General features: G+C 35.7%; 1 protein-coding gene across 1 annotated transcript in view; it reads left to right on the top strand.

The window, feature by feature from the left end:
- Positions 1–888: 888 nt before the first annotated feature.
- The window catches only part of LOC105459497 (transmembrane protein 132C), a 91,853-nt gene continuing 67,459 nt past the window's right edge, over positions 889–25,282 (top strand). The window contains exon 1 of the mRNA XM_011705595.1: positions 889–963. Coding sequence (XP_011703897.1) covers positions 924–963 — 40 coding nt within the window. The 5' untranslated portion in view covers positions 889–923. The remainder of the gene's footprint in view (positions 964–25,282) is intronic.

The raw sequence follows: 25,282 nt of genomic DNA, 5'->3' as shown, positions 1-25,282 counted from the left end.
CACATTTTCTCTATCCTTTTCTCTCTCTCTCTCTCTCTTTCTCTCCCTCTTTCTATCATACACGCTATACTCTTTCTCTCGATCTCTTTCTGTTTTTTTTTGGTCTCCGTCCCTCACTCTTTCGTCTGGCGCGCGTAATCTCGCCGTACTCCGATTCGCCAAGACGGTCGCGAAGTACGCGCCGTTCGTCGTCTCTGTCGTTGTAGCGTTTGTCTGTCCCGCTCCGGCGCGCGTCGCGCATCGTGACTCGTGAGCGCCCGGTAGTGTAAACGTCTCTGATTGTCTCTCGATAGTCCCGACGTTCTCGCACGCGTTGACGTATCCAGCGGACGACGCGACGCATTCGATCACACACATTCGACGTCGTGACGCGTACGTATACATACACGCGGCCGAACGAGTAGTGCGTAACGTAACTGGTGTATCCACGCACGCGTAAGACGCGCACGTCGTGGGAGCGCGCGAGGAGGCGGTGCGCGCAACCGCCGAGAGCGTCGTCGTCGTCACTCGTCATATCGTCGCTCCTGTCATCCGTCACCTCGTTCATTCGTTCGCGCGAGAACGCTGTAACGTGCGCGAGTATACAATGTGAAAGAAGGACACTGGGAACGCGCGGCAGGAGCAGAGATTCCCGTCGAGACTCCTCGAGTAAAGTTGGGCGAGAGACGACTCGCGCGCGCGCGCGCGTCCGCGCGCTCATCGTTCCGAGGATTTTTCAGTGATTCGCGCGTTACGGCGCGGGTCGGTTGGTGTTTACGCGTCTTCGCCGCGGAATCGGAAGAAGGAGAAGTGTTGTAATCTCGAGTGTCAAGATCAGCAATGCATCGCGGCGCGTGATGGACAGGCGAACCTTCCCAGCTAGCAGCAGCAGCGGCGGCGGCGGCGGCGGCGGCGGCGGCGGCTTCTTCTCGACCGGCAGACTCATGGATACGTGGATATTCTTCCTGTTCGTCGCCATTGCCGGTAAGTCTTGCACACTAATTTCTCGCCATTCCGTTTCATATATGCGTACGCCGTTTCTCTCCTGCGTGTCTCTTTTTTTCTGCCCACGACTGCAAGGCAGAATTCCGTATGTGTGAGGTAGATCTTTTTTCTTTTCTTCCTTCTTTCTCTCACTTTCTCTCTTTCCTCTCTCTCTCTCTCTCTCTCTCTCTTTCTCTCTTTCTTTCTTTCTTTCTACCTTTTATGTACAAGACTGCCGAAAAACTCCTCGTTTCATTTAAACGTTATTTTAGGATCTCCTGACTGATTATACTGGTATATTTACTTTTTGAAAAGTAAACAATAATACGATGCAGATTTTTAATCCGTGAAATTCTATAAACAGCTACGATTCAGATCCGATTTTCGTACGTTAGACACACGTGTCTGTATTACACATACGTTAAAGTGCAATTTACATGACCTAATTCAAATACGTTGTTTACGTTTATACGTAATAAAACATGTCATTGATGACGTTCGCAGATTATAATTATTTTAGAGAACATCTTTTGTAATATCTTAATTCTGCTTGGCTGTTGACAATTTACAATCAACTTACTCCGATTATTCTGATGAGATTAAAACTCACCTAACAATACAAGTAATATGTTTGTCAAAATTTAAATTTTATATATTTTTACGTATAAAAAGTAAAATTTTCATCGTAGCCACGTTTCAACCATTTGATTCTTGCATTTTGCAATCTTGTTTTAAATTATTCTGATTATTTCAATCAGAATATAATTATTTGATATTCTTATGATATTAGATCTTTTAAATGTAGCTTTGTTATAGCGTATATATAGATAATCTATAGCGTAGAAACAACGTACTAGAATTGGCGCTTGTAAGGGTGACAATTATAACAAAACTTGCGCGATTCTGTACTGATTACTTGAAGCACATGAAACTATGTCGATTTTTAATTATCGTAATTTTAAGCGAGATTTTTTCGTAATGGAAGACAGAGCGTATCATTAACGTGAAAAATACCTTAGTGGAGGAGTCTCTTTTTTTTTTGTGAGCGTTGTCACCGGCATTGCTCGTTTATGCGTAGGCAAGCTATAGAGTACAGTACATATATTATCATTTTAACCCGCAGAGATAACTGATCCGCGCAGTTATTTGAATTTTGTGAATCCGGATCGGAGCTCGACCTGTTGTTGATACTCATATATTTACACATTATTTATATCCTGCATATATATTTTTATGAATAGTATTGCAATAAATATTTAAGAAAAAGTTAAAGTAAGATTCAAGCTTAATTTAATAATAAGGAAAATAAGAACTAGATATATCCATATATATTGGCTTGATATACAGCTGCAGCAGAATAGTGTATGTTAAAATTTGTTATTTATATTTCTTAAATGAAAAAAAATATTGTTTCACTTGTACAGTTTAGATAAATAACGTAATTCGAGCAAAGAATTATAGCAATAATGACGCAGATTTAGGATAATATTACCTGAACTACAATAGGTGGACAATAACAGACAACTGTTGTTATCTATTATCATTTGGTAGATAGAGATATTTGTAGGAATAATAGATAGGAATCGGGTTGTGACAGGAGGTACAAATTATTAACTATATAACAATAAATGCAATGTATCCGCTGTTAAGTCTTAACTTTCCATTTGCTGCATATTTAAGGGGTATGAAAAATTATAGCTTTTTAAAATCTCTTTGAATTATTGCGAGGGGAGAGCAGTGAGGAGACCCCACGAGGAAATATCTCGTGACCTAATTTACTTCGCTATTATTATCCTTGCTTATTTCCAATCTGTTCGTCAGGCATGTAACATAAAATAGAATTGATACTCGCACAATTTTTTTTTGTAGAATCAATAATTCAGATACTTTCTAAAGCATATATGCATATACAGAGCTTAGCACTCCAGCGTGATTCGAAGATATACACTTGCATTTCGCTTTGTTCGCTGCATCGATGCGTATTATGTATGCAGCACGTGCGACACGACGAGCGTGTGAGTGCGTGATGTGGCGTCGCGTCGCGTCGCATCGCGCGTCGTGTTGCGTCGTATCGTATCGCTAACGTTGTCCTGAACGCGTTTCATTCAAGAGAGTGGCAGAAAACGATAACAGGCGAAAGAAAGATCTTACTTCCGTTACTGATCTTCACCTCGCGACCTCCCGGAGGAGGGGAGGGGGGAGGGAGGGAGGCAGGTTTTAAGTCTGATATCGTAGTCGATTAATTAATCGTGACAATAACCATTTGATAACCATTTCTACCCGCGGTAACGTTTTACGTCCTCGGTAATGTAATACTATTTGTTGTATGTTTCGTACTTCCATTTAATAATATTTACAATTTTTATTTTTACTTAATTATATATATGTACTATATTAAGATATTTACTATATTAAGTAAAAATAGAAATAAAAATTATTAAGTAAAGATATAAAACATGCAACAAGAAAATTATATTACTGAGGAAGTGGAGTAGCTATAACCGGATAATTACTGCATGGAGATTGTAATCTTTTTTTAGTGATTATGCAGAAAAGTTTTCTTTACTCATAGTATTTTTTTCCTTGTTAATGATATGATATTGTAATGTGGATATTAACAAGTATTCTCGCTTGCGTAACCCATTTTTAATCAAACACATCATAAAATTAGACTCTAATTGTTGTAATACAATTAATCTTAAAATATTAAGTTTCGGTTATATGTGTATAAAAAATAATAAAAATATATATAGTTTGTAATATCGATGCTATCGGCGGCTTTTACCCTGGATATACATATATGCAAAAAAATTTTTCGCTTTTTGCCGTAAGCTCAGCTTATGCATAACTTATACAGTCGTTATCGTGAAAAGTGAGTGGGTAAATATATATTTCCGACACTATTTAAAATCAGATAGTACAAGAAATTTGAACAAAACTTCTAAAGACGTTTTATTCTACATATTTATATATTTACGGATAAATTCAAGTTAATATATTTAGAGTTTTTTATTTTTTTTTTAAATTTGTATAGATACTGTTTCCCCAATTATGATAAAATAAAAATAAATACAAGTTATACAATTTTATACTATTTACACAAAGTTTAGTATTATGCGATTCATAAACCGCATAATACTAAAATACAAAAATGATGTTCAAAATACATGTTCGAGAGATATGTTTTTTATTTGTATCATATATATATATAATAAAACTAAAAACTTTTTGTTATTAAATTCGGAACGGTTGTTTTAATCACGTATATAAAAATTTATAAAATCCTGAATATCAATTGTATTAAGTAACTGTATTACATATATGTACCTACATATATTGACCTAATACAGTTACCTAATACAATTGATATTCAGGATTTTATAAATTTTTATATACGTGATTGAAACAACCGTTCCGAATTTAATAACAAAAAGTTTATATTTTATTGTAGAAGTTTATAAATCTAGAATCGTTTTCCAGACGAAAAATTTTAGATTTATCGTCTCGAGCATTGATATTTTTCGTATCGAGAAGGCGAAACAATGTCTTACAAGAAAATTGCATAGGCAGAATGCATATAATATACTAACAATAAGAGTGCTTTTCCAGATATTAAAGACGATTGATGTATAACAGTATGTGATACTTTTTTCTCGTCTGTGCGAAGAAAAATTTTCTAAGCGATTTAACATTTAAAAGATATTGAAATTATTGTATTTATATTTTTTTTCGAAACAAATACTTGAGCATTATCATGTATAATATTTTTGTATCAACGATAATGCTGAGACACAATAATCGTCAAAAGATGTAATGAAAAGATTAACAAAGGAAAACTGCTTTTGATTACGTGGAAGTAGCGAACGATTCTCTCGTTAAAATCCTTGACTTATATCTTACTGTCCTTTACGAGCACTATTTACTATCACATTGATCGATCATTCCATCCTTCGCTTATAACAGTGTTTCTCAATTGCCTTACACAATACTTTTTACGATTATTATATCGATAACATCGTAATTAATATGTGTACTGTGAATTTTGACATCGGCAATATAATATTTTTTTAATAATTTAAAAAAGAAAGAGACAAAATCTTTGTCGATGTATTATTATAAATGTACTTTTAATAACAAATTTTTAAAAACTTTTACAAATTGATGATTTATGTAGGTTCGCATAAAAAAAAACTGTCGTGGTTCCTTAAAATTTTTTTTATATTTTAAAATGATCGTGAATACACTTTCAAATACAAGCAAAAGTATATTATTAATATCCACATATAGAGTAATTAAACAATAATAAAAAATATCTTAGACTGAGAAAATGAGACAATTATTCTAACTCTTAACGGGTTGGTAAATCCTAACACAATAACAATATGAAAATATAAAAAAAAATGTTAAAAGACATGTAAAATCTATTGTTCTATATAGTAGGTAAAGTATTGTGTATGGACGTTGTACTTGACCGCAGCACTTCATTGACGGTAACATTCACGATTTAATACGCCAATGATGCGTGTACGGGAAAAATGATGGTGCAGCAAAGAGCCACTCCATAGAATAGAGTTTCGAATGGCAGGCGCCATTCCACTGTGCGCAGTCCGGCAGGCATTCATAGTCGTCGCAGGGAATCACGGCATGATGCCAGATGGCTGGCATTCTCGGTGACGTGCAGGAGAGGGATCAGGGAAGTTTTTCTTTGTTCCTTTTCCGTCCCTCGCCCCTTATTCCTGTTCTGTTCTTCGGACAATCTCAGGTTTTCTCTTTCTATTTCTCTCTCTCTCTCTCCCCCCCCCTCTCTCTGGAGGGAGGTTGGTTCCCGGCAAGTGTTACACCTTTTTGTCTATTCTTTCTCTTTCTCTATCTATCTATCTTGTTTGGCACATATATAATATAAGTCTTCGTTTCTCGTCTCTTCTGTTCGTGTATGGTATCTTCAATTCAAGCAGTTCAGCGCTACTGCATTTTCTCTTATATCTCAGACAGAAAAAGAGAGAAAGAGTCCAAATAGAAAAATAATTTATTTTCTGCATTTTTCTGCAAGAAAATAAGACCCATCATGTTGATATTTCGATTCCATATCATTGGAAATATTAGTAATGTAATTTGTAGAATAACGCAATATAACAGGACAATGTTTTTTATTGCAATTTAATTTCGAGGTTTGAAATTTCTCAAAAAAAAGAAAAATGTTAGATAAGAATAGGTGGTGCTTTTCTGTTTTTATATAGCGTTAAAAAAATAGATATAATACAAACGTTGATTGTATAATAACTAACTGACTAAAGCAATGTCCCGCGAAATCTGTTTCCATCCTCCAGAATATTTTGCATGCACAAACCATATCGTTTGGGGGACAATTAAAGAGTTAAAGCTCTTAATGTGTGTACTTCTGATGTTTAATTTTTGACAATTTACAATTAAATTCCTTTGTTCTTCGCGTGTAGTATCTGCATGGTTTTCAAAATCAATGTTTTGTTTCATTGTAGATTTTTTATAAAAACTTTCTTTTTTGAGTTTTATTAATTTTGTTGTTATCGAATGTTTCCGAGATGTATCGGATTATGTTAATTGTATAAAATAATTTTTTGTAATGAAAAAGTCGCAGCATTTTATCGAATTTATAGTTCCGAACGATCTTTGACGAACAATCGAGGCCGCTGGGATTTTAAACTCACGGTTGTTGCAGTGTTAAATTAATTCCACCCCATCCCTCGTGTAATATCTCCGACTTTCATTGTCAGCTATCTCTCGTATTCACACGCGGCAACCCCGGGGGAAATATGAAGAGTTATTGAAAACCTCGCTTCATCGAGTTTCAACAGTGTTTTGTAAGCCAAATAAAACTATTGCGTCTAATGTTACTGTGATATTACGCGAAATATTAGTAACTCTGCTTGCAAAGGAATTAGGCTTTTTAACGTTTGTGTATAAATTTTATGTATAAATTTTATTAATTTAATATAATTTAATATGTTGATTTAATGATATGTGGTTTATTTTTACGTCTGTGTATAGATGTATAATGCTTCTTATTCCAATTGTTTTTGTGTATTATTAGAGATACACTTAACATTAATGACACGTTAATATAAAATTATATCTCTGTAAGGGAAATGAATTTGGTTATTTTTACTGTGACACTATAGTATTTATATTAATATATCCACAATTATAATAAAATAATAATAGAAATGCGAAAAAGATTTTAAATATAACATGAATTATATCGAAATAGATATATCTTTTCAAATCATATTCTATATCATATTTTATAATTATTAGAAGATATACTGAAATTATACTCACAATTAGACACTATTTATGTAACTAATATAAGGAGAATGTAATCGGTTTTTTTACCCAGGTCTTCAGATAAACGCTTCCAAACGTTTTTTCCTTCGTGTTTTCCTAAATGTGCCATATAAATGTTATCATTTTCTACGTGTACTACCGTGGCGTGACGTGGGTAAACGCTGCTCTAGAGTTAAGGAAGTTAAAGTTAACAGAAACTTTGCACTTGTAGGTACTTATACGGAACGTTCTCTCCTTTCGTAAATTGAGGAACGATCTGACATAATAACTCGCGAGCGTTTATGTATAGGGGAAGACTAGATGACGGTGACAGTATCAGTAGATAGATCGCCGTTTCCGTCACATCGGTGGTCTCGATGAGATATAGCTTTCGACGATAGGTTTCGTCGAGCACGTACATCCATTCCACGACACGACGTTGCAGTTTTTTTTGTAGTTCTGATTGATTGAAACACATCACGCATGCACGTTCAGTTCAGGCCGGAGAAGTGCGATCGCGTCCATCGCGCGCGAGCCTCTCCATCGCTTTCTCTCGTGGAATCCTTGTGAACGACGCCGGGTAATGCCCGTTACGTGTTCATGTCTCACGGCCGCTTCGTATCCCGTCGCGGTGGGAAGTGATTTAATCCTTTGGGGAGGTACTACCGGTCTAACGCTGCGTCATTGCGTTGGCCAGTTTAATTTTTCGCGAACAATCGGTTAATACATACAATAATTATCTTTTATTCGAAAAAAATATCCAAGAGTGCAATATATGTAAGAGTTGATATATTTATGTATAAAATTGTTTTCTTTTTGTATTTTTATCGACAATAATAAAAATTTAATTAGAAAGACGTGCATGGAGAGATATAAAAATATCAGGAAAAAAGGACAAGTTATCAAAAAAATTGTAATACCAATTGTCATTTTGTCACGTAAGTTTTGCTCAGAAAATGGTATTAGATAAGGTAGAAGATAAATAAAAGTGAAAAAAAACGAAATAAATAGTATATGTACATTGTATAATATACAGGTTAGAAATTGATAATTGCGTTATGCGTTTTTAAAGTTCTTCTTTAAGATTTTATACTTTTCACTCATGTCATTTTTTAAATGAGAGAATACATTTATATATTACCATAAAAAAAATATATAAAACTTTTACAGCTTTTCCAAAGGGCGGCCCAAGTTTTAACTTAGCGCGCGATTTATGGAGCGCAACGCCGAATGCAAACCGACGGGAACGCACCCATCTGCATCCAAACGCGAGAAAATACAATCAGACATTATTTTTCCGATACATTTTATCGGTTGTCGTAACAAAGAAAAACATTACGCTCGGTCGATCGACGATACCTTCCGCATACAATAATCCCGCGGAATTTACGAGGAAATCGAGCGTATCGCGGGTCCGGAATGCTTCGCAAGTCGGATTTCGCAAAGAAGTGCAACGCGATATCCCACGCTTCTTTCGCCTCTCTCGCTTGAGAATCATTCAAGTTCATTCTCATCACTCGAGGGCGGATAAGCGGAGGCTGCGTACGTCGTCGTCGTCGTCGTTCGTAGTTGTGTCTTACATTGCTGCACGATAAGCTGAGACTTGTTGTGTGAGATGAGAGACGGCGCGCGCGGCGGCGCCGCGTCGCATCTCAACGTCGACAAGAAATATCGCATTTCTGAGAAATCGCTTTATTTCGTCCTATAATCGTCTCGTTGTAATCTTTATTTTCTTGTGTTAAATTCAGTCAGATTAATTCTCTCATTCATGCCAACTCGATATATAGCGAATCAATCATACTGCATATATCATCGTATCTCGTTGCCACGGTATCTCCATTCTTCGTGCTTGCGCGTACGCAGTACATTATTAAGTTTAGTTTCTTGTCTCCATTTTCATCACGTCACGTTTCGTATATCGTAGATATTACGAATCGACACGAGTTGTTATTGAAATATATAATTTCTTTTTCATATAATGTCTAATTGGAAAGTTTTAGTTTTAAAGTAGATAAATATAATATTGCAACGTTTTCAGTGATAAATTTAGTAATCATTGTAAAATCGTTAAATATTATAGAAGAAACAGTAATTACATAAATTATATATATCATTGGAAAGTGTATTAGGATGATATAAACAAATCTATGTATCGTAATTAATTCCACGCTTCTATTGAACAAATTTGTATAGGTATTTAAAAAAATCTTTTGAAAGAAAATTGTCTACAGATTTAATATTCATAAACTCTTCTAGCATTTCACTTACGTAATAGTCGATAATATTTCGCAAACAAATTGAGTAAGAACTTTGTGTATATATGATATTCCACATTAAACTCAAACAGCGAAATAATCGAGGAATCGTACACTCAAAAGGGACATCATATATGCGCGCACGCTAACAACGCTATTATTTGATGCATCTCTCGGTCAGTTTATACGAGTACTTTACCAACTATATCGGGGAATGACGTCTCTATTCTGCCAACACTCTTTTCATTATTCTGTCGATACGAATGATGCAGTCAGTTCATGTACGTAAATAACATTGTTTGATAATGTTATGTGAATTAGTTAATACGCCCATATGACATAACGTATAGTGTATTTCTAAAGCTGTCGTATATACTCGTACATCTATTTTTTTGCCATCTAACAGGGCGTGTTATATTGTGAAATATTATTGCAAAAACTGCATTATATTAATTGGATGTTACAATTTCAAAGTAATGTACGGTTGTGTCTTCTTGTTATTTTACACGGTTCACTACGTGACGCGTGAAATGAAAATGGAATTTTTAATTTAAGACGAAAAACATGGTTATACCTTTGAACATCTTTGAATATAATTAAGAAAATTGTTTAGAAAGGAATTGTGCATAAATCTCCCATAATCTTGTAATATTGTCTCGTATTAAACAAAAAAATTAACATTCGATTTAAACGGTTTTTTGAATGAAAATTTTATTTTATTGCAACATAAACACCTTTTATAACGAGATTAATCTGTGATATTAATGAGATTGTAATTAGGAATATTGCACCCTGGATGTCATTTAAATTTACTACGCTACAGATGGTTAATCTTATATCCGGCGATTATCCGGCATTGTCCTGCATATTTTCGAGAATGTCGCATTGTCGCGTTAACGTATACACGTCACTAATACAGCGCGTCGGTTATTTCATTATTCTTACCGAGGATATTTCATACTTGACTTCCGTGCGCGCGCGATCCCGGAATTCTCATTACCCTTCCGTGGCACGGGCACATTCATCAAGTGTCAAATAAAATTCACCAGGCTCTCCGTTACTTAAAGTTTAACAAAGATCTACTCTCGAAGCAGGTACACGACACTCTTATTTCACTCGTGCACCGCTGCACTGTCTTCCTCCCCTCATTTTCTCATGACTGTCAAGAGGTAAGGTACATACTACAGCCCAAAGGCATGTGGCGTTGCGCCGTTAGCTTTGTTGCGCTTATCTCCCTGATAAGACGCGTTAACTTTCACCTGTACGAGGCGAAGTTTACGATCGGATCGTCACTGCGCCGGTATTTCGTGATAATCGCACATGAAACCTTCGTGTACTGGAGAATTATCGGGATTTCATCTATTTCAGCTTTGAAGCCAATTGCGTGCATGTTTCTGTCTGTTAGTTGGGTTAAAGTAGAGAACGCAAGTCTTTAGAACTCAAAAGCTGGCGCGAGCGAACCGTGAAGCGTGAAAATAATTTCGAAATAGTTTCAAGTTGGCCTTCTCTATGTACGCGAATTCTCGAATAAACTTCCACCGACAATTTCTGCAAGCCCATCAACGATATTCCATGACAGGTGACAATAATTAAAATTTGTCCGACGTCTATCAACATGTCAATTGAATTACGGGCACCATTATTGAAGTTTCTTTGAAAAGCTACGAAAGCATATTTAAATAATCTCGACAGTTATAACAGTTGAATGAAGATGTTTTAAATATTTTTAAAAACATTTTTACGTCAAGCTTTTATAGATCATCTAATAATTACACACAATTGTTCGATTGATCTTTAGAATACTCTTCAAATTACTTTCGCAAAGTTGTTTAAGTTTTTTGAAAATTTATTTACTGTTGTACACAGAGGCAATGTGAGTATATACAGAATAATTAAGGTGTGTAAAAGAAAATATTTTTGTTACTTTTAAAGAAATATTGTTAAGAATAAAGTCTTCTGATTTTTGTACATTTTCTATTATTAACTTTTAACTTTTAAAGCAAGATGTGATTTCATTTTTTATTTTTATATATCTTTAAAAGCAACAAAGGTACTCTTAAGTATGTCTTTTAATTTAGAGATGTCTCTTTTAAAATATTCTACATTTTCATGCTTCTAATTTCGCTATCGTGGAACATAGCAACTAGGACGTTGCTTCTCTTAATTCGTTGTATCTTAGCACACTGTAAGATCTAAGCATATTTTTAATTTCTGTAAACATATTTACCTCGAGCTCATGTTCCTTTAATACCTATAAAATTTGCGCATATACAGAATGCATTGTGTATTTTCCCAAAATGGAAATTCTTAGCTAACTTCAATTGCATATTTTCTCAGCAAAAATTTCATTTTATTTTATTATTATAACTTTTTGGTATTTAATAGAATACCTAGATAATTGTATCTTCAGTTAAAAATCTATTAGAAAGTTTTTATGTGAAAAATCAAATAAGAAACGACAAAATTTTTTATCTATTTGTCATCAACTCAAATTGAATTTGTCAGAAGTCAGATAAAAGTTGACTGATGTGAGTAAGATGAGCATAGAATAATTTGATAACGAAAATTTAATGCATTTGTACATATCTATAATAATAATAAATATAATGATATAACAAACTTTTTAAATTTATGGACATGAATCAAAAAGTTTTGATTTTTGTTATTTATAACGCAAAATTAAAGCTACGAGGGTACAAATGAATTAGAACGACATTATAATATTGTTCAAAATATATTTTGGTAACAAATATTTTAATTTTTAATATATTTATTAATGTATAAATAAATATACGTTATATGCGATTAGAAATAACATTTTTACAGAAAATACATTAGCATAAGGGAAAAAGAGAGGAATGTTATATAAATATGTATATAAGGTATATATGTATAAGGTATTCGTGAAATCATTGTCCGTGTTAATCGAATATATGTTTTGTCCAACACTGGACGGGGATAACGTGCTATGCCTGGGCATCCCCTGCATATATAGAAAAATATTGGAGTAGCTCGATCGACCGGCCGTTTACCCGACAACGCGTTCATGGTCCAGGTTCAGCGGTAGCAATTCTTAAGATTTCGAGGTGCGTGAGATGGGTCGTCCTGGCAACCTAGTGGTGGAGAGGGTCTCTCCTCTCCTCTTTTCTCTCTCTTTCTCTCTCTCGTAGAGGCTACATCGACCGTCGTAACGAGGTGTGCGCGTGAAGGGGAATGGGTGAGAACGCGGGTTAAAAGGGGGAGCCGTTCCTCTCGGATCGGAAACGCGAATCTTTTTCTCCCCCTCCCTCCCCCCCCATCTCCATACATGCCGCAGAGAGCAGGTGTTCCGTCGCGGGGTATGCGCTTTGTCGTTTCTCTTTTTATTGCTACCTGCACAGAGCGCGCGGCTGCCACAGCTTTATGCGAATTCCACCCACTCTTTCGCCCACTCGTGTTCTTGATGGCTCCTCCGCTCCGCACCGACATTCCGTCCGTGCGGTTGATATTACCCCATCACGTGCCGAGAATATGACTTCGTTTAGATTTTCCCATCACAGTTAACGCACCCTGATATGTTCGTTATACGATCAACTGCATCGTCAACTTACATTTATGTACCGTATGGCGATTTATATCCAATCAAACTGAAATTTATTCCAACGGTCTATATAATACAGTCTAGACTGCTCGTTTCTTTTAAAAGAAACGATTTTTTTTTAACAGAATCAAAAGTTGCTCTTTGCTAGAATTAGGAAGCTGCGGATGAGAATCAATATTATGCTTCTTACACAATTATTCTTAACGATATTTCAAATATTTTTTTATCTCTTGTATCTCTTGTCATTAAAGAAGTGTATTAAATTTATTAGTATTAAGATATATATTAAATTTATATTTTATTTTCTTTTATAGTGAATCAAAAGTTTTATTTCAAATTATTTTATCAAAATTTGAGAAATCTTATTTGTACTTTTTTTCTTTTTATCTTTATAGTCGGTCTCGTAAAACACTTCGCCTCTTCGTTATCTTCCAACGCGACAAGTCCTTTCCGTTATGTCCAATTTCGTTCGTCTAAGAGTCTGATAAGAGCGAGCGGTCTGAAGAAAACTCTTTGAACTTGCGATGAAACCTTCGGTTATGTGAACGTGGCGATACCTAACCGAATGTGTGGAAATAGAAAGTCGAATATAACAACGATACAGTTTTCTTTTCTATCTTTATTTGAAATCGATCTCTTCCATAGTTGGACCGATTCCCATAGCCGATTCGACGAATGGCGACACGGTGTATTGGATTGTTGGCCACTTTTTATGCCATTTATTGAATAAATATTGCTATGATTTATGAGAATCTATATATTATAGCCTTATGTTTTTAAGAAATCATCTAACATTTGTACGAATACAATAAATTCAAGTTAAATTTTCGATAAAGAAATCGTTTCTCAGTATTGAAACATATATATGTCCAGAAGAATCAATTCCTCAACGAACGCAATATGTTTACATGTTCTACTATAGTAGAGAATTTTAGAATAAATGTAAAATGTATATATATATATGATTTATTATATATTTATATATATATATATTTTGTGTCCTGAAATTTGCAAATTAAAATATCATAGCAAGAAAGTCTTCGAAAAATTAAGTAAAAAAATTATTTGTAAATTTTTATTAAACAGTAGTTTTTGGGATATAAAGGTTTAAATTTAGGCAATTATATAAATTACGATTAAACGGAAATATGTCCGTGAGCACGTCGATATTGTTAGTCGATACTGTTGGTCGCGTATTTCACGCGCGTACTAATCTATAATTGACTAAATTTAAACTCTTATATCTCAAAAATTATTTAAAATTACTGCTTAAAATAAAAATTTACAAATAACTTTTTTACTTAATTTTTCGAAGACTTTCTTGCTATAATATATTGATTTGCGAATTTCGGAACACCCTGTGTATAATAAATCATATATACGTATACATTTTACATTTTTATATATAAATTGTTATTCTCGATAAAATTGCAATTTACTCGATAAAATAGAATGAAGATATCGATGAAATATTTTAGCATACTGTTATTAGAAGAAGTGATTTATACAATATTTTACCTAATTCTTTTAACAAATGTTTCTATAGAGTGTTAGTTATAGTAGTTGATATAGGTTTGTACATATTGTGAGACCAATCTCACCACGGCTTGGCCAGATGTATCAAAACCGCGCGCTTAATCGACTTGTAAAATGCCGATTTGTGGCATGCATGCGGGCTAATGCGTGCCGCGTACGTGAGTATTCGATTTATCACATGCAAGGATGATGCATCTAAAACAATAAATTTATTATTTGTTACGTGCTCACGTCGACATTTTGAGGCTGTGGGAAAATATAGTTCTTGCCCGTATATATGTAGACGTGATATAGTTTTTATTATTTTGTTCATGGATAGACAAAAGAAAAACATTGAGAAAAGCATAAAAAAACGCGCGGCAAATAAGCCGATAGTAAAAATTTTGTTCAGTTTTCAATATTGCCGTTTCAAAACGATGCGAAGATGGGACAGGAAAAAAAACTCTAGTTGTGTAAAACTCAAAAATTAAACAACTTTGATTGAAACGTTACTGCTACAAAGTTAAAACTGTGGTTAAATTTGAAAAAATTTTATTACAAAATAATATGTCAAAAATATATTTTTGACATATAGTATACTTGCAAAATTATAAATTCAAAGATTTTGTGAAAAAGTTGTTTAGAAAATTTTAACGAAAAGATCCTTTAATATCGCTTGAATATTATTTAATGTAGAAATTTATTACAAGTTTTAGTATAGATATTGCTTTGGTGTTGAGTAAGTATTAACAATGTATATTGGCGCATTAATATCATTGATACAATATTGGAATGATAACAGTCCAAGGCTTGGTATATAGTAGGTATAATATCAAATTAGCGTTGATTCGCGGTACTATCGCAATACTAAAATCTTGCAATATTGGCGGAAACATTCACTGCACTAATATTGATATTGTATCAATACCGAAACGATAACAACGGCTTAGTGGAAATGCTCGGTGATTCTAGGACTCCCAGGTCACTTCTCATACACTCTGTTTTAATACAAAACAATGCGCGAATAGTAGAATTTCGGAGGAGATCGAAAAAAACATCGATAGTTAACTAGTTGGAAAAAAAATAGAAGCGTAAATGGCGACGAAAAAGACAGGGAGAATGCGATAGGACGAATTCCAATTTTAGTTTCCAATTTCGGCGTTCCGTGCGCTTTTCAAGCCGCCGCGCCGCGACGCAGAGAGCACAGCGCGATGCTGCACCACGAAAGAATGCATCTCGTGTTCGCGTCTGCGATGCGACGGCTGTGAAATTGCACGTTGCTACTCTCGTCGTCGGAAACGTGCAGAAGGACGCCACGTACTTCCTTCTGTCGCAAATCCTTGCGCAGGACATTACGGCGCAGAGTGCCACCCCCGTCTTCGCACCTCCCTAAAAGAAGGTGATTCGCACCCGTGGGCCGTGATGCAACGAATCTCTCGATTGCTCGCTCGCGTTTGCTGGATTTGGTTTAATTTCGCGGAACGATTGGCCCGAGCGATCAACGACCGAAAGATCGCACTATTTCGTATTGATAGGCGAAAACGTATGGTCGATGTAAGAACCTTCTCCAGAATCTCTAAAACTGACTCGATAGCGATACGTGTATCTAGCATTCTGTTTAAACTTAAAGTTGTATATTTTTTAGTGTGCGTCTGCATATTAGATTTATCGTTTGTATATTATTGCATATAATTTTGTGTGATATATAAAGATTATAAAGATACTTGATATTTTTTTTATCATGCTGGACAGAAATGGAGTAAAAAGTTCTGAATAAGACATAAATGTCAGTCTGGGTCCAATATTGCAAGTAATCTCGAAACGATAAAACGAAAAAATGGACACTGTTTATTCTTTTATCGCTTTATTCTATAGAAATTTTTTTTATCATGACGTGTCATTCATTTTTTACTATTTTAATATATTTAATTTTCTCTGCTACAAGTAAATAACGTGCATATATGGAGAATAATAATTTTTATGAATTAACAATAAATATAATTAATAGAGTCATATACCTATAAGCATACATTATTTAAGAAAATACTTATTTTTCAATAGAAGATCAATATAAAGAGATCAATATTTTTTTTTTTGAAATTGTTAGAATGAGTATTTTAGAGATTTTTATTTGAAATAGTAATAAAGCCACACGAAAAAAAGGTAATTTCTTTTGCTGATCTATTTTTACGCGATGTAAATCTCATCTCCGCTCTTACAATTAGACAAAGAATTCGTCATGAAAGTCGCAGTCATTCATCGATTGCATTAAAATAGTATAGACCCTATATTTAACATGGCGTTTCGTTCCTTTACGGAGTGGAATCCTGGAGAATATATACGTCTGGGAATAAAATTCTTGTCGGCCGGCGACTTATCTCCGGTTCTTATCGAGCCGTCTAGAGAGATCTATATATCCCACCGTGCACTTCTCGACAACGTTGTGCTTCTTGGCAAAGTATTGGCAGGAAGGTACAGACTCCTGCACTTCGGAAAATGTCGCTTCCATAAGAAAGAGTGAGGACGGATGATCATTTTACTATTTTAAGCGAAACTTTCTCTATTTTTAACTGACGCGCGCGGGGCACCCTCTAAGAATGGATAAAAATTATTAAATGAATTGTCGATACTAATCTCAAATATATGGAGTATTAGCATACGTAAATCATGCATAGGAAAATTATTTTTCCTTAAGATTAAAAAAAATTAAACAAACATTAAATTTAATTTAATTTATGAAATCAATTATTGTATTTGTATCGTTTATATTGTTACAGCTTATTTTTGGTCAAAATCTTATCAGTTTTCAACCATTTATTATTTAAAGTTTTATTATCATTGCCTCGACACTAGAAAAAGCGGCATTCTCTCTAATTTCACCGAAAATCGCTAGAATTTGTAGTCGTGAGGAAGTATGCGATGCTCGGTACGCTCCGTGCATTGAATGATTGTCAAAACTTTGATTGACAATAAATATTGATCGTCTGATAGAATTCTGCACGGTGCATGCGGTTGCCGCATATCATGGCCGTCTGGTTGCAAACGAATCTGGGTCGTTGCGACGAGAACGAAGGATCGACTAGTGGCTATTATCGTGAGCCGCCCGAACAGCATAAGTTTCGCCCCGTTTTAAACGAGACTTCGAAATCTCGAATGACGACAGTTGTCGCTGGATCCACTGGCAAAGCCATGTGGGAGTTCGAACCGCACTGTCGTTTCAATCCAAGTACGATCTAAAATGGGCGGGCTGAATAGGAATACCTCGAGTACTCAGTGCAAGTACCCAATGAAATTCAGGAAAATATTTCGTTCGACCTGCAGTAGCGGCTGCAATAAACATGAAGCGGATCTGTAATTTCTGAAGTCATTTAAATGTGAAATACTTTATTTTATATGACTATGTTGCATGTTTGTCATGCACATTTTTCAGTTTTGTCGTACATGATTTAAAAGATTGAATTAAGAAACATTAGAAAAAGCTAATTTTTATGTAGATACATTAAAATATTATATATTAAATATACCTAAAATACTAAAAAATGTCACGTATGATGTGTACGTTCTATATACATATGTATATATGTACTTATTTGAGTATTATATGTATAAAAGCGTTATACTTTCAACATTCAAAATAAGTAATTATTCGGCATTTTCGGTATTAAATTTTTCTAATATCAAGAATAAATTAAATGATATGTACGTTGAATATCGTTATTTTAATAATTTTGCAATCTAGGTTACAGCAAAGTAATTTTGTAATATATTTCGTATGGATGATATTTTAAATGAAATAATATTCTCGTTTGTGTAACTCGACGAAAAGAAATATTTACGTAACATACGATCCGAGCATAGGAACATAAGTAACATATTCGCCGTCGTGCGACATGAAAACAACACGCGTCCACAAACCGAAATAATATCCCACCGAAACAGGTTCGCGAGCACGAGCGCGCGACAAGGAAACTCATGCTCAGTTTTTTTTGGGGGAAAAAAAGCTGAAATCGCGGTTGCGTGTACTCGTAATATCACGATGCAGTGCCGTTGTGCCGCAGCTGTAACTTGGCCCGGACTTGGCCCTTCGGCGATAGCAGCGTAGTTGGCGGTTTCGGACGTGGGTTCCAAACGGTCGGTTCCCACGAGTACAAGTGTGTTGTACGCCCTGCGCTCGCGCTCGGTGCCCAATAAATATCTGTCGATCGCGTATAAACTTCGACGTTCCCAGTGCAACGGAGCACACAACGTTAGGTAGGAATTGGAGCTTCCAGATCTGCGGTCGCGGTAACGCTCCAAGGAATGGACGTTTCCAACCGAGAGAGAGAGAGAGAGAGAGAGAGAGAGAGAGAGAGAGAGAGAAAGCGAAATCTCTCGCAAAAATTCCCGCGTAAACGCCCGTGCCGTATGCTGTTGATCGATATATTGCGTTCGTGTATGTACGGTGCGCGCCGCGCCGGCAGGTTTCCGGAGAGGTGAATCAACGCGCGCAAGAGATTTTATCCGAAACAGACGTCCGTTTGTTAAAAACCGGGCTATAGTAACGCGAGAATCCGCTAGACCCCTCGCGCGCGCATACCCTCGGTATCATTTGTTGCATTTTGCTGCATGTTCAGCGTACGATGGCCCGCGTGAACAAAGCGAAGCAAATGCTCGCCAGGTAGAAGCAAAAACATTTTAAGTAAAAATATGAAACGAAAAAATATCATTCGTTGTTCGAATATGAATAATATCTTACTTGTTTTCACTGCGAGGCATTTGCAGTATTTCGAAATACTTAATTGCAAGCTTTGTCACTGTTCTTCAAAACTATTTCATTAACGTTTCGTGCGATTCGACGCAGTATTTTTTTTTGCAATAATCTTTTATATTAATTTTCTCTCAATAATATCACAATAAGTCGATTGTTATGTCGGTCTGAGCTGGAATTAAAATAAGGACGGGACACTTTACTCCTATGACTTATTTATAGAAATTGGTTTACCGCTGCAGAGGGTTAAAGAATTCGTGTGTGAAAGGTAGCTGCCGATAGCACATTCTGTATGGCATTTTGACGTAAAGCGGTGCGCGCACGATTCCCGTGACGCGAGCACTCACGGGGTCAAAGTAGTATCCCGGGGTAAGCGCCGCTATGAAAGCTCTATGTCGACAACAGCGTGGCTCCTGCGGTTCGGAACGCGTTCCGACCAACCTGTATGTACACCTGTACACACGAGCCCTGTCCGACGTTAACTCAGTTAGCCGCCACACTACGCTCGCCGGTGATACGAATTACAGTCCACCCCTACAGGCGGGCGACATTCCATAGACGTGCATGGCGTGTGTATTACCTCGTTACCGCGCGTTTCCCAAAGTTACACGGCAAGCTCCGACGGGGCGAGACACGCGCTCGCCCGGCCGGCGAGCTTGATTTCGTCTCGCTTGCTTATTAACAGCGACGCTCGCTTTTAATTGACACCAACAACGCCGACGAACGATACTCCATCCATTAATCCTCGTGAGTACGAAAATACACGCGGCGTGAGTCAGCGCGCGTGTTAAGTTCAATTAGAGTACTGATAGTCATTTAACTATAGACAGATTGCAAACGAAATGTTCCTCAAGTTCCATTTTAAGCAATCAGCAGTAAACAATTTCTAAACATTTTGAAAATAGCAACTTATAAATAAGTAAATAACTAACTTACAAACTAAATACAAACAATCTTAAATTTTAATTTGTAGATTAATATTCTAGACTCTTTTTAAATAAAATATTTCTATTTTTTTCTATAAAATTTTTAACAATACTTGACAATCAAGTTACACGCTTAGGTATGAAAGTATGCGACAAATGATTTGTGAATATATTATCCGTGTGTGCATGTGCTATAAATTGTTTGCCAGCTATTTTTGTTGAAAAAAATTTTAATTTGGATTGGATTCTGTATTATAAGTTATATAAAATTTCATCAATCTGAAGCGTCATATTAACATGTAAGCAATTCAATTCCATCATGTTTTGTGACCTTTTATGTTGTCTAGAGTTTATAGTATTTCTTTCTTCTTAAAAATTGTAAAGTAAAAAAAATATCCTATGATTAAATTAAAGTAATCTCAATTTTTGTACATTATAAATAGCAGAAACATATTGATAATGTTGATAAGTACTTTTGCATTTTTTATCGTGCCTACAAACGTTTAATTAAATTAAGTACTTAAATCTCGCACTAGAGCGAGATATTTCAAGCTACACTTACAATTAGCAGTTCTCCATTAAGTCAGATAAGGAAGAGAACAGGGAATGTGAGGGATCTTTCATGTGGTTGTTTTATATCACACATGAAGCGTTATGTATGCCACTGTGGTGGCATGTCTCTCTTTTCGGTGTCACACATTTATTCTACAACACGTAGTATGACCAAGGATTGCAAAGTAATAGTCGCCTTACGGTGACAAGAGCCCCGCGATTGTCTAGCTTAAATTAACATGAGAATAATCCGTCTCTTCCTCGGTCTAGGGCTGGAATTTCCGTGCCGCAATGCTTCCTGAGATTCCATATCTCGTGAGATGCTTCCTATATACACTAGCTTTGTATAACATATTAATACAGCAAATTATATTAATTCAATGAATATATTAATTGTTATTAGGCATCAAGAGTCAATAATTGAGTCAAAATTTAATAATATTTTTCGACTGATTTCAATTTGAGATTAATTTCCTTCTCTTGAACATTTGACAATCATATATGTATATTTTCTGAATTGATAAAACATTGGAATTTCGCAAATCTCCTTGTCTCTTCTGCTTACAAGTTTACAAATTGTGATTCGAACTAAACCTTCAGTTATAATTGAGCAGACAAGATTATTTAGGAGAAAATAACAATTTTTAATGAAAGTAGTTATTTTAATCGTAGTTTTAATCATGATCGAACCGAACGAATAATGCGAACGCTCTCGGTTTATTATTGCGGCGATAGTTTTCAATATATTACTTATACGTTGCAAAATTAATTGTACCAAGTTTGCTCGCAGTTAACGCGTTCGTCTCTCCTACAGGTACAAGAATTATAATAATCGAGATCATAATTGAGATACCGCCGTTACGGAATGAGTTTGCAGATCGGAGGGTGTTATAGCATCACCGCGATCCCCGTGGATGTGCAGGATGTGTGGATTACCTCGTTACCGCGTTTCCAAAGTTACACCGTATGCCTCGCGCTACCACTGCCGACTTGGATTCATCGCGCGAATCCAATGGTTACGTTTAATTAACGGTTACTGCCGGCGCGCGGTAAACGCTTCGTTCGAATTTCCGGATGCCGTTAGTCTTTGTTACGCCGTGAATCTCACCGCAGTAAGTTCTCAATCCTTATCGAGTTTAAAACGAACTTTTCCGATAATATATTATCATCTATACAGAGAGAGAGAGAGAGAGAGAGAGAGAGAGAGAGAGAGAGAGAGAGAGAATATATAATTATTGGAAGTATAAAGAAATGCAATTAAGTGTTGTTTGGCTGTTGATATAACGATAAAATTCCAATAAATGTTTCTAAATATATTGTAATGAGCAATTGTGAAAGATAGGTTAATTGAGACCGTTAAGCAAATGGAACGACGTAATGATTGCCAGTAATAAATGTTTCGCGTAAGAATAATGACCGAAACCTGCCAAGATCTGCAAACGGAAAATGCTTCAAACGAAACATAGAAGAGTATAAAACACACTCATTGTTACTCGCGTAAACGTTCTCACTTTTTTTTCTCTGACTGGTGAAAAATGTTTATTTGAAACTTTCGTCAGCGGTTTTATTAATGATGATTGTTTTTAGTTTTTTATTTAAATATAATGCATGTAACAATCGAGGAATGTCGAAAAAAATTTGTCCAGCATCTCTCTGGACGTTCGATTAATATAATGTGAAAATAAGCCGTACGATATTTCTTTTTGTTCAATTTTGGGCGAGACTCTCATCACGAAAAGGCGCGTGGCATGTATCTTCTTGCGACAGGCTAAATTACGGGAGGGCATTGGCGCAACGGTGGCAAAGTAATAGCTACTATAATGACGGGAGACGGTCCCTCGGCGAACCGAGCAAGAGCAGCTTGTTGTCTGTGTCGGTGTTTCCACAACCACGAAAGTATCCAACAAGAAGATGCACTCTAGACTTTTTTTTTAAGAAGAGCTTATTCAAAGGAGAGTTATTTAAAAAATACAGCGTTTTCATAGCAAATGAGTTTTTCGAAAAATTGCTTCTTTATTGCGAAACGTAAAATATGCTTCTGTACCTATATAATGAAATTTAACGAAGTAGATATTTTCTACGAACATTGATTACGTACCGCCCGTACATGAGTCCTAGAGATGAGGGTCGCGACGATACTCCATTCTTCACCGGGGCGGGCGTGGAGACGAGTGGCTGACGCTACACGAATCGCGGAAGTGTCGGCGCCGTCCTACTCAGACTTCCTCCTTGCCGCACTCTCTTTTATCTTTCTTCCGCTTTCTCCATCTCGAGCCTCTTCCGCGAAGGAGTCTTCACAATATCGCGATTCAAAGTTACTATCTACATACGTATATCCAATGAATATGCCATTAAAGAGAAAAGCAGTAAGAATATTCAATTAGAAATATTAAATTTTTTTAAAAGATAATGCGTTTTCGGTCTGATCTGTCTAAAAATATTCTAGAAATATTGATGACAAATATGATGTACTGTACATTCAAACGTTAGTGAAATTGTCTATTCTCTCTGTCTGTGTCTTGCTATACTCCGCGAATTCGGTGACATGGAAAGAGGGCGTTAAACTTGCGGGAGACGATCCAGCAGATTTGGCGTTAGCACTTTGAAGCTTTGGCAACTTTGACGGAATTGATGCTGGAGCGTTTGTATTCGGAACTTGGCCGATCTAGTTCTCATAAGAATCTTAATTCCACAATTATGCTACATAATTTCCTTCAGAAGCTGAGTTTCTTCAGCTCTGTGGTGATCACTCGTTTAGACAAATAAAAATACATTCTATATATATGTCCCACCATGTCATTTCTATTGAAATTTATCTCAAAAATTATTCTTACGATTAAACGTAAAAAATTAGTTTAATAATTTTATTCTCATTATAGCGAAAATCAAATACTTTTATATTTGTTCGAATAAATGTTTAAATGGCTAAATAATCGTTGGAACAAAAAGAAAAATCGTCTGATCGGATTGAAGCTCACACGATCCGCGTTCACAAATATAACCGAACTTTTGGTTTTTATCGGTAGCCATTGTTGACTTTTTGCACTATCGGTGAGTTTGCAAAACGAGGGGCTCGGTAAAAATGTACGACTGCGGGCGCTTCCCGTGGGATGCACGTTTTTCGCTGTTCGCTACGCCGGCAGAAAACCGTGCGCGGCCACGCGTTGTCGTACGAGCCGCGAACGGGCGAATCTGAATAAAGCGGAATGGCGGACGGATTCCCCGAGTGACACTAAAACAGCCGGCATGTGATAAAATTCTTGTTGGTCCACGCGCGCGGTGAGTCGTTATCGTAAAATCCGGAGAATCCACACTCATGTCTTTAATATGCGTACGGCGTGCGTTTTAAATTTCCGTCAGTCGTATGGAATCCAACTGATATATATTGCGAGAGGCATTCGCAAGAATTGTACGATGACATTTGTTAAGAAGTGTCGCCACGGAGTCGCTCAACTATTTCGAAACTTGTGGAATGTATGAAATGATAGCTTACATTATGTACTTTTATTATTTATGCCCGTAAATCGCACTGAAATTTACTTTCATAAATATATAGTATGAGCGGTTGCAAGCAACTGAGCACAGCTAATTTAATTGACGTGTACTCTAAATCGAGAAAAAATAGCTTTTTTAATTATTTCGGTTTTGATAATACAGAGCACTAGATAAAATATATAACAAAAATAAATGTTATTATACTTGATACATTTCGTTAAATTCGTATTCAATTGCATTTAATTATACAAAGATAAAAAATCTTTAAAAGATAGAAAATCTTTAACATGGTAATTGTTGATTTTCTGCTCACAAATAACGAATTAAAAATTATGTAGATAATTATATTTTTACAGGAATGTGACTTGTCTTACACGTATTTTATAAAAACGAGAACGTATACAAGTTTGTTGTACGTATTACAATTGTATGATATAATAATTTAACGCGTATTCTTGAAAATCAGCGCAAGCGAATTTCTGGAATTTGAAAGTCGCACAACGAAAGTTCAACCTTGATCCTTCCAACAAACACTCGATAGATAACGAATGTTCGAGCTTTTTTGAGTTTGCGATTCGACATTTTAATACATTCACTGTTTATAAAACTCTCTCACACACATACACACAATGTCCTCATGTTTTATTCTTCAGCAGAGAAACTTACTTCCACTTTCCATCAAATAAAGTAAATGTTATGTTAATATCGCGCATGCACGGGCAGAGCATTTGAGAGATAATGTTGAAACAAAATGATTTTAAAGCACACGTTCTCGTCGTACACGGACTATTTCTTCTATATAGGTATATTATACGTAGCGGAAGATTATAGTTTTTTGTACAGTTCTTACAATTAGTTTTTCACAGTGATATTTATATTTATTTTTGTTTTAATTTTGTTATTAGTCTTTAATCAGTTTGAAAGTTGGAAAGTCAATGAAATATTTTAT

This window comes from Wasmannia auropunctata, unplaced genomic scaffold (assembly GCF_000956235.1).
Source record: "Wasmannia auropunctata unplaced genomic scaffold, wasmannia.A_1.0 LD334186.1, whole genome shotgun sequence".
Lineage (NCBI taxonomy): Eukaryota > Metazoa > Arthropoda > Insecta > Hymenoptera > Formicidae > Wasmannia > Wasmannia auropunctata.
Note: the sequence above shows the minus strand (reverse complement) of the source record. Positions and strands in the feature narration are given on the sequence as shown.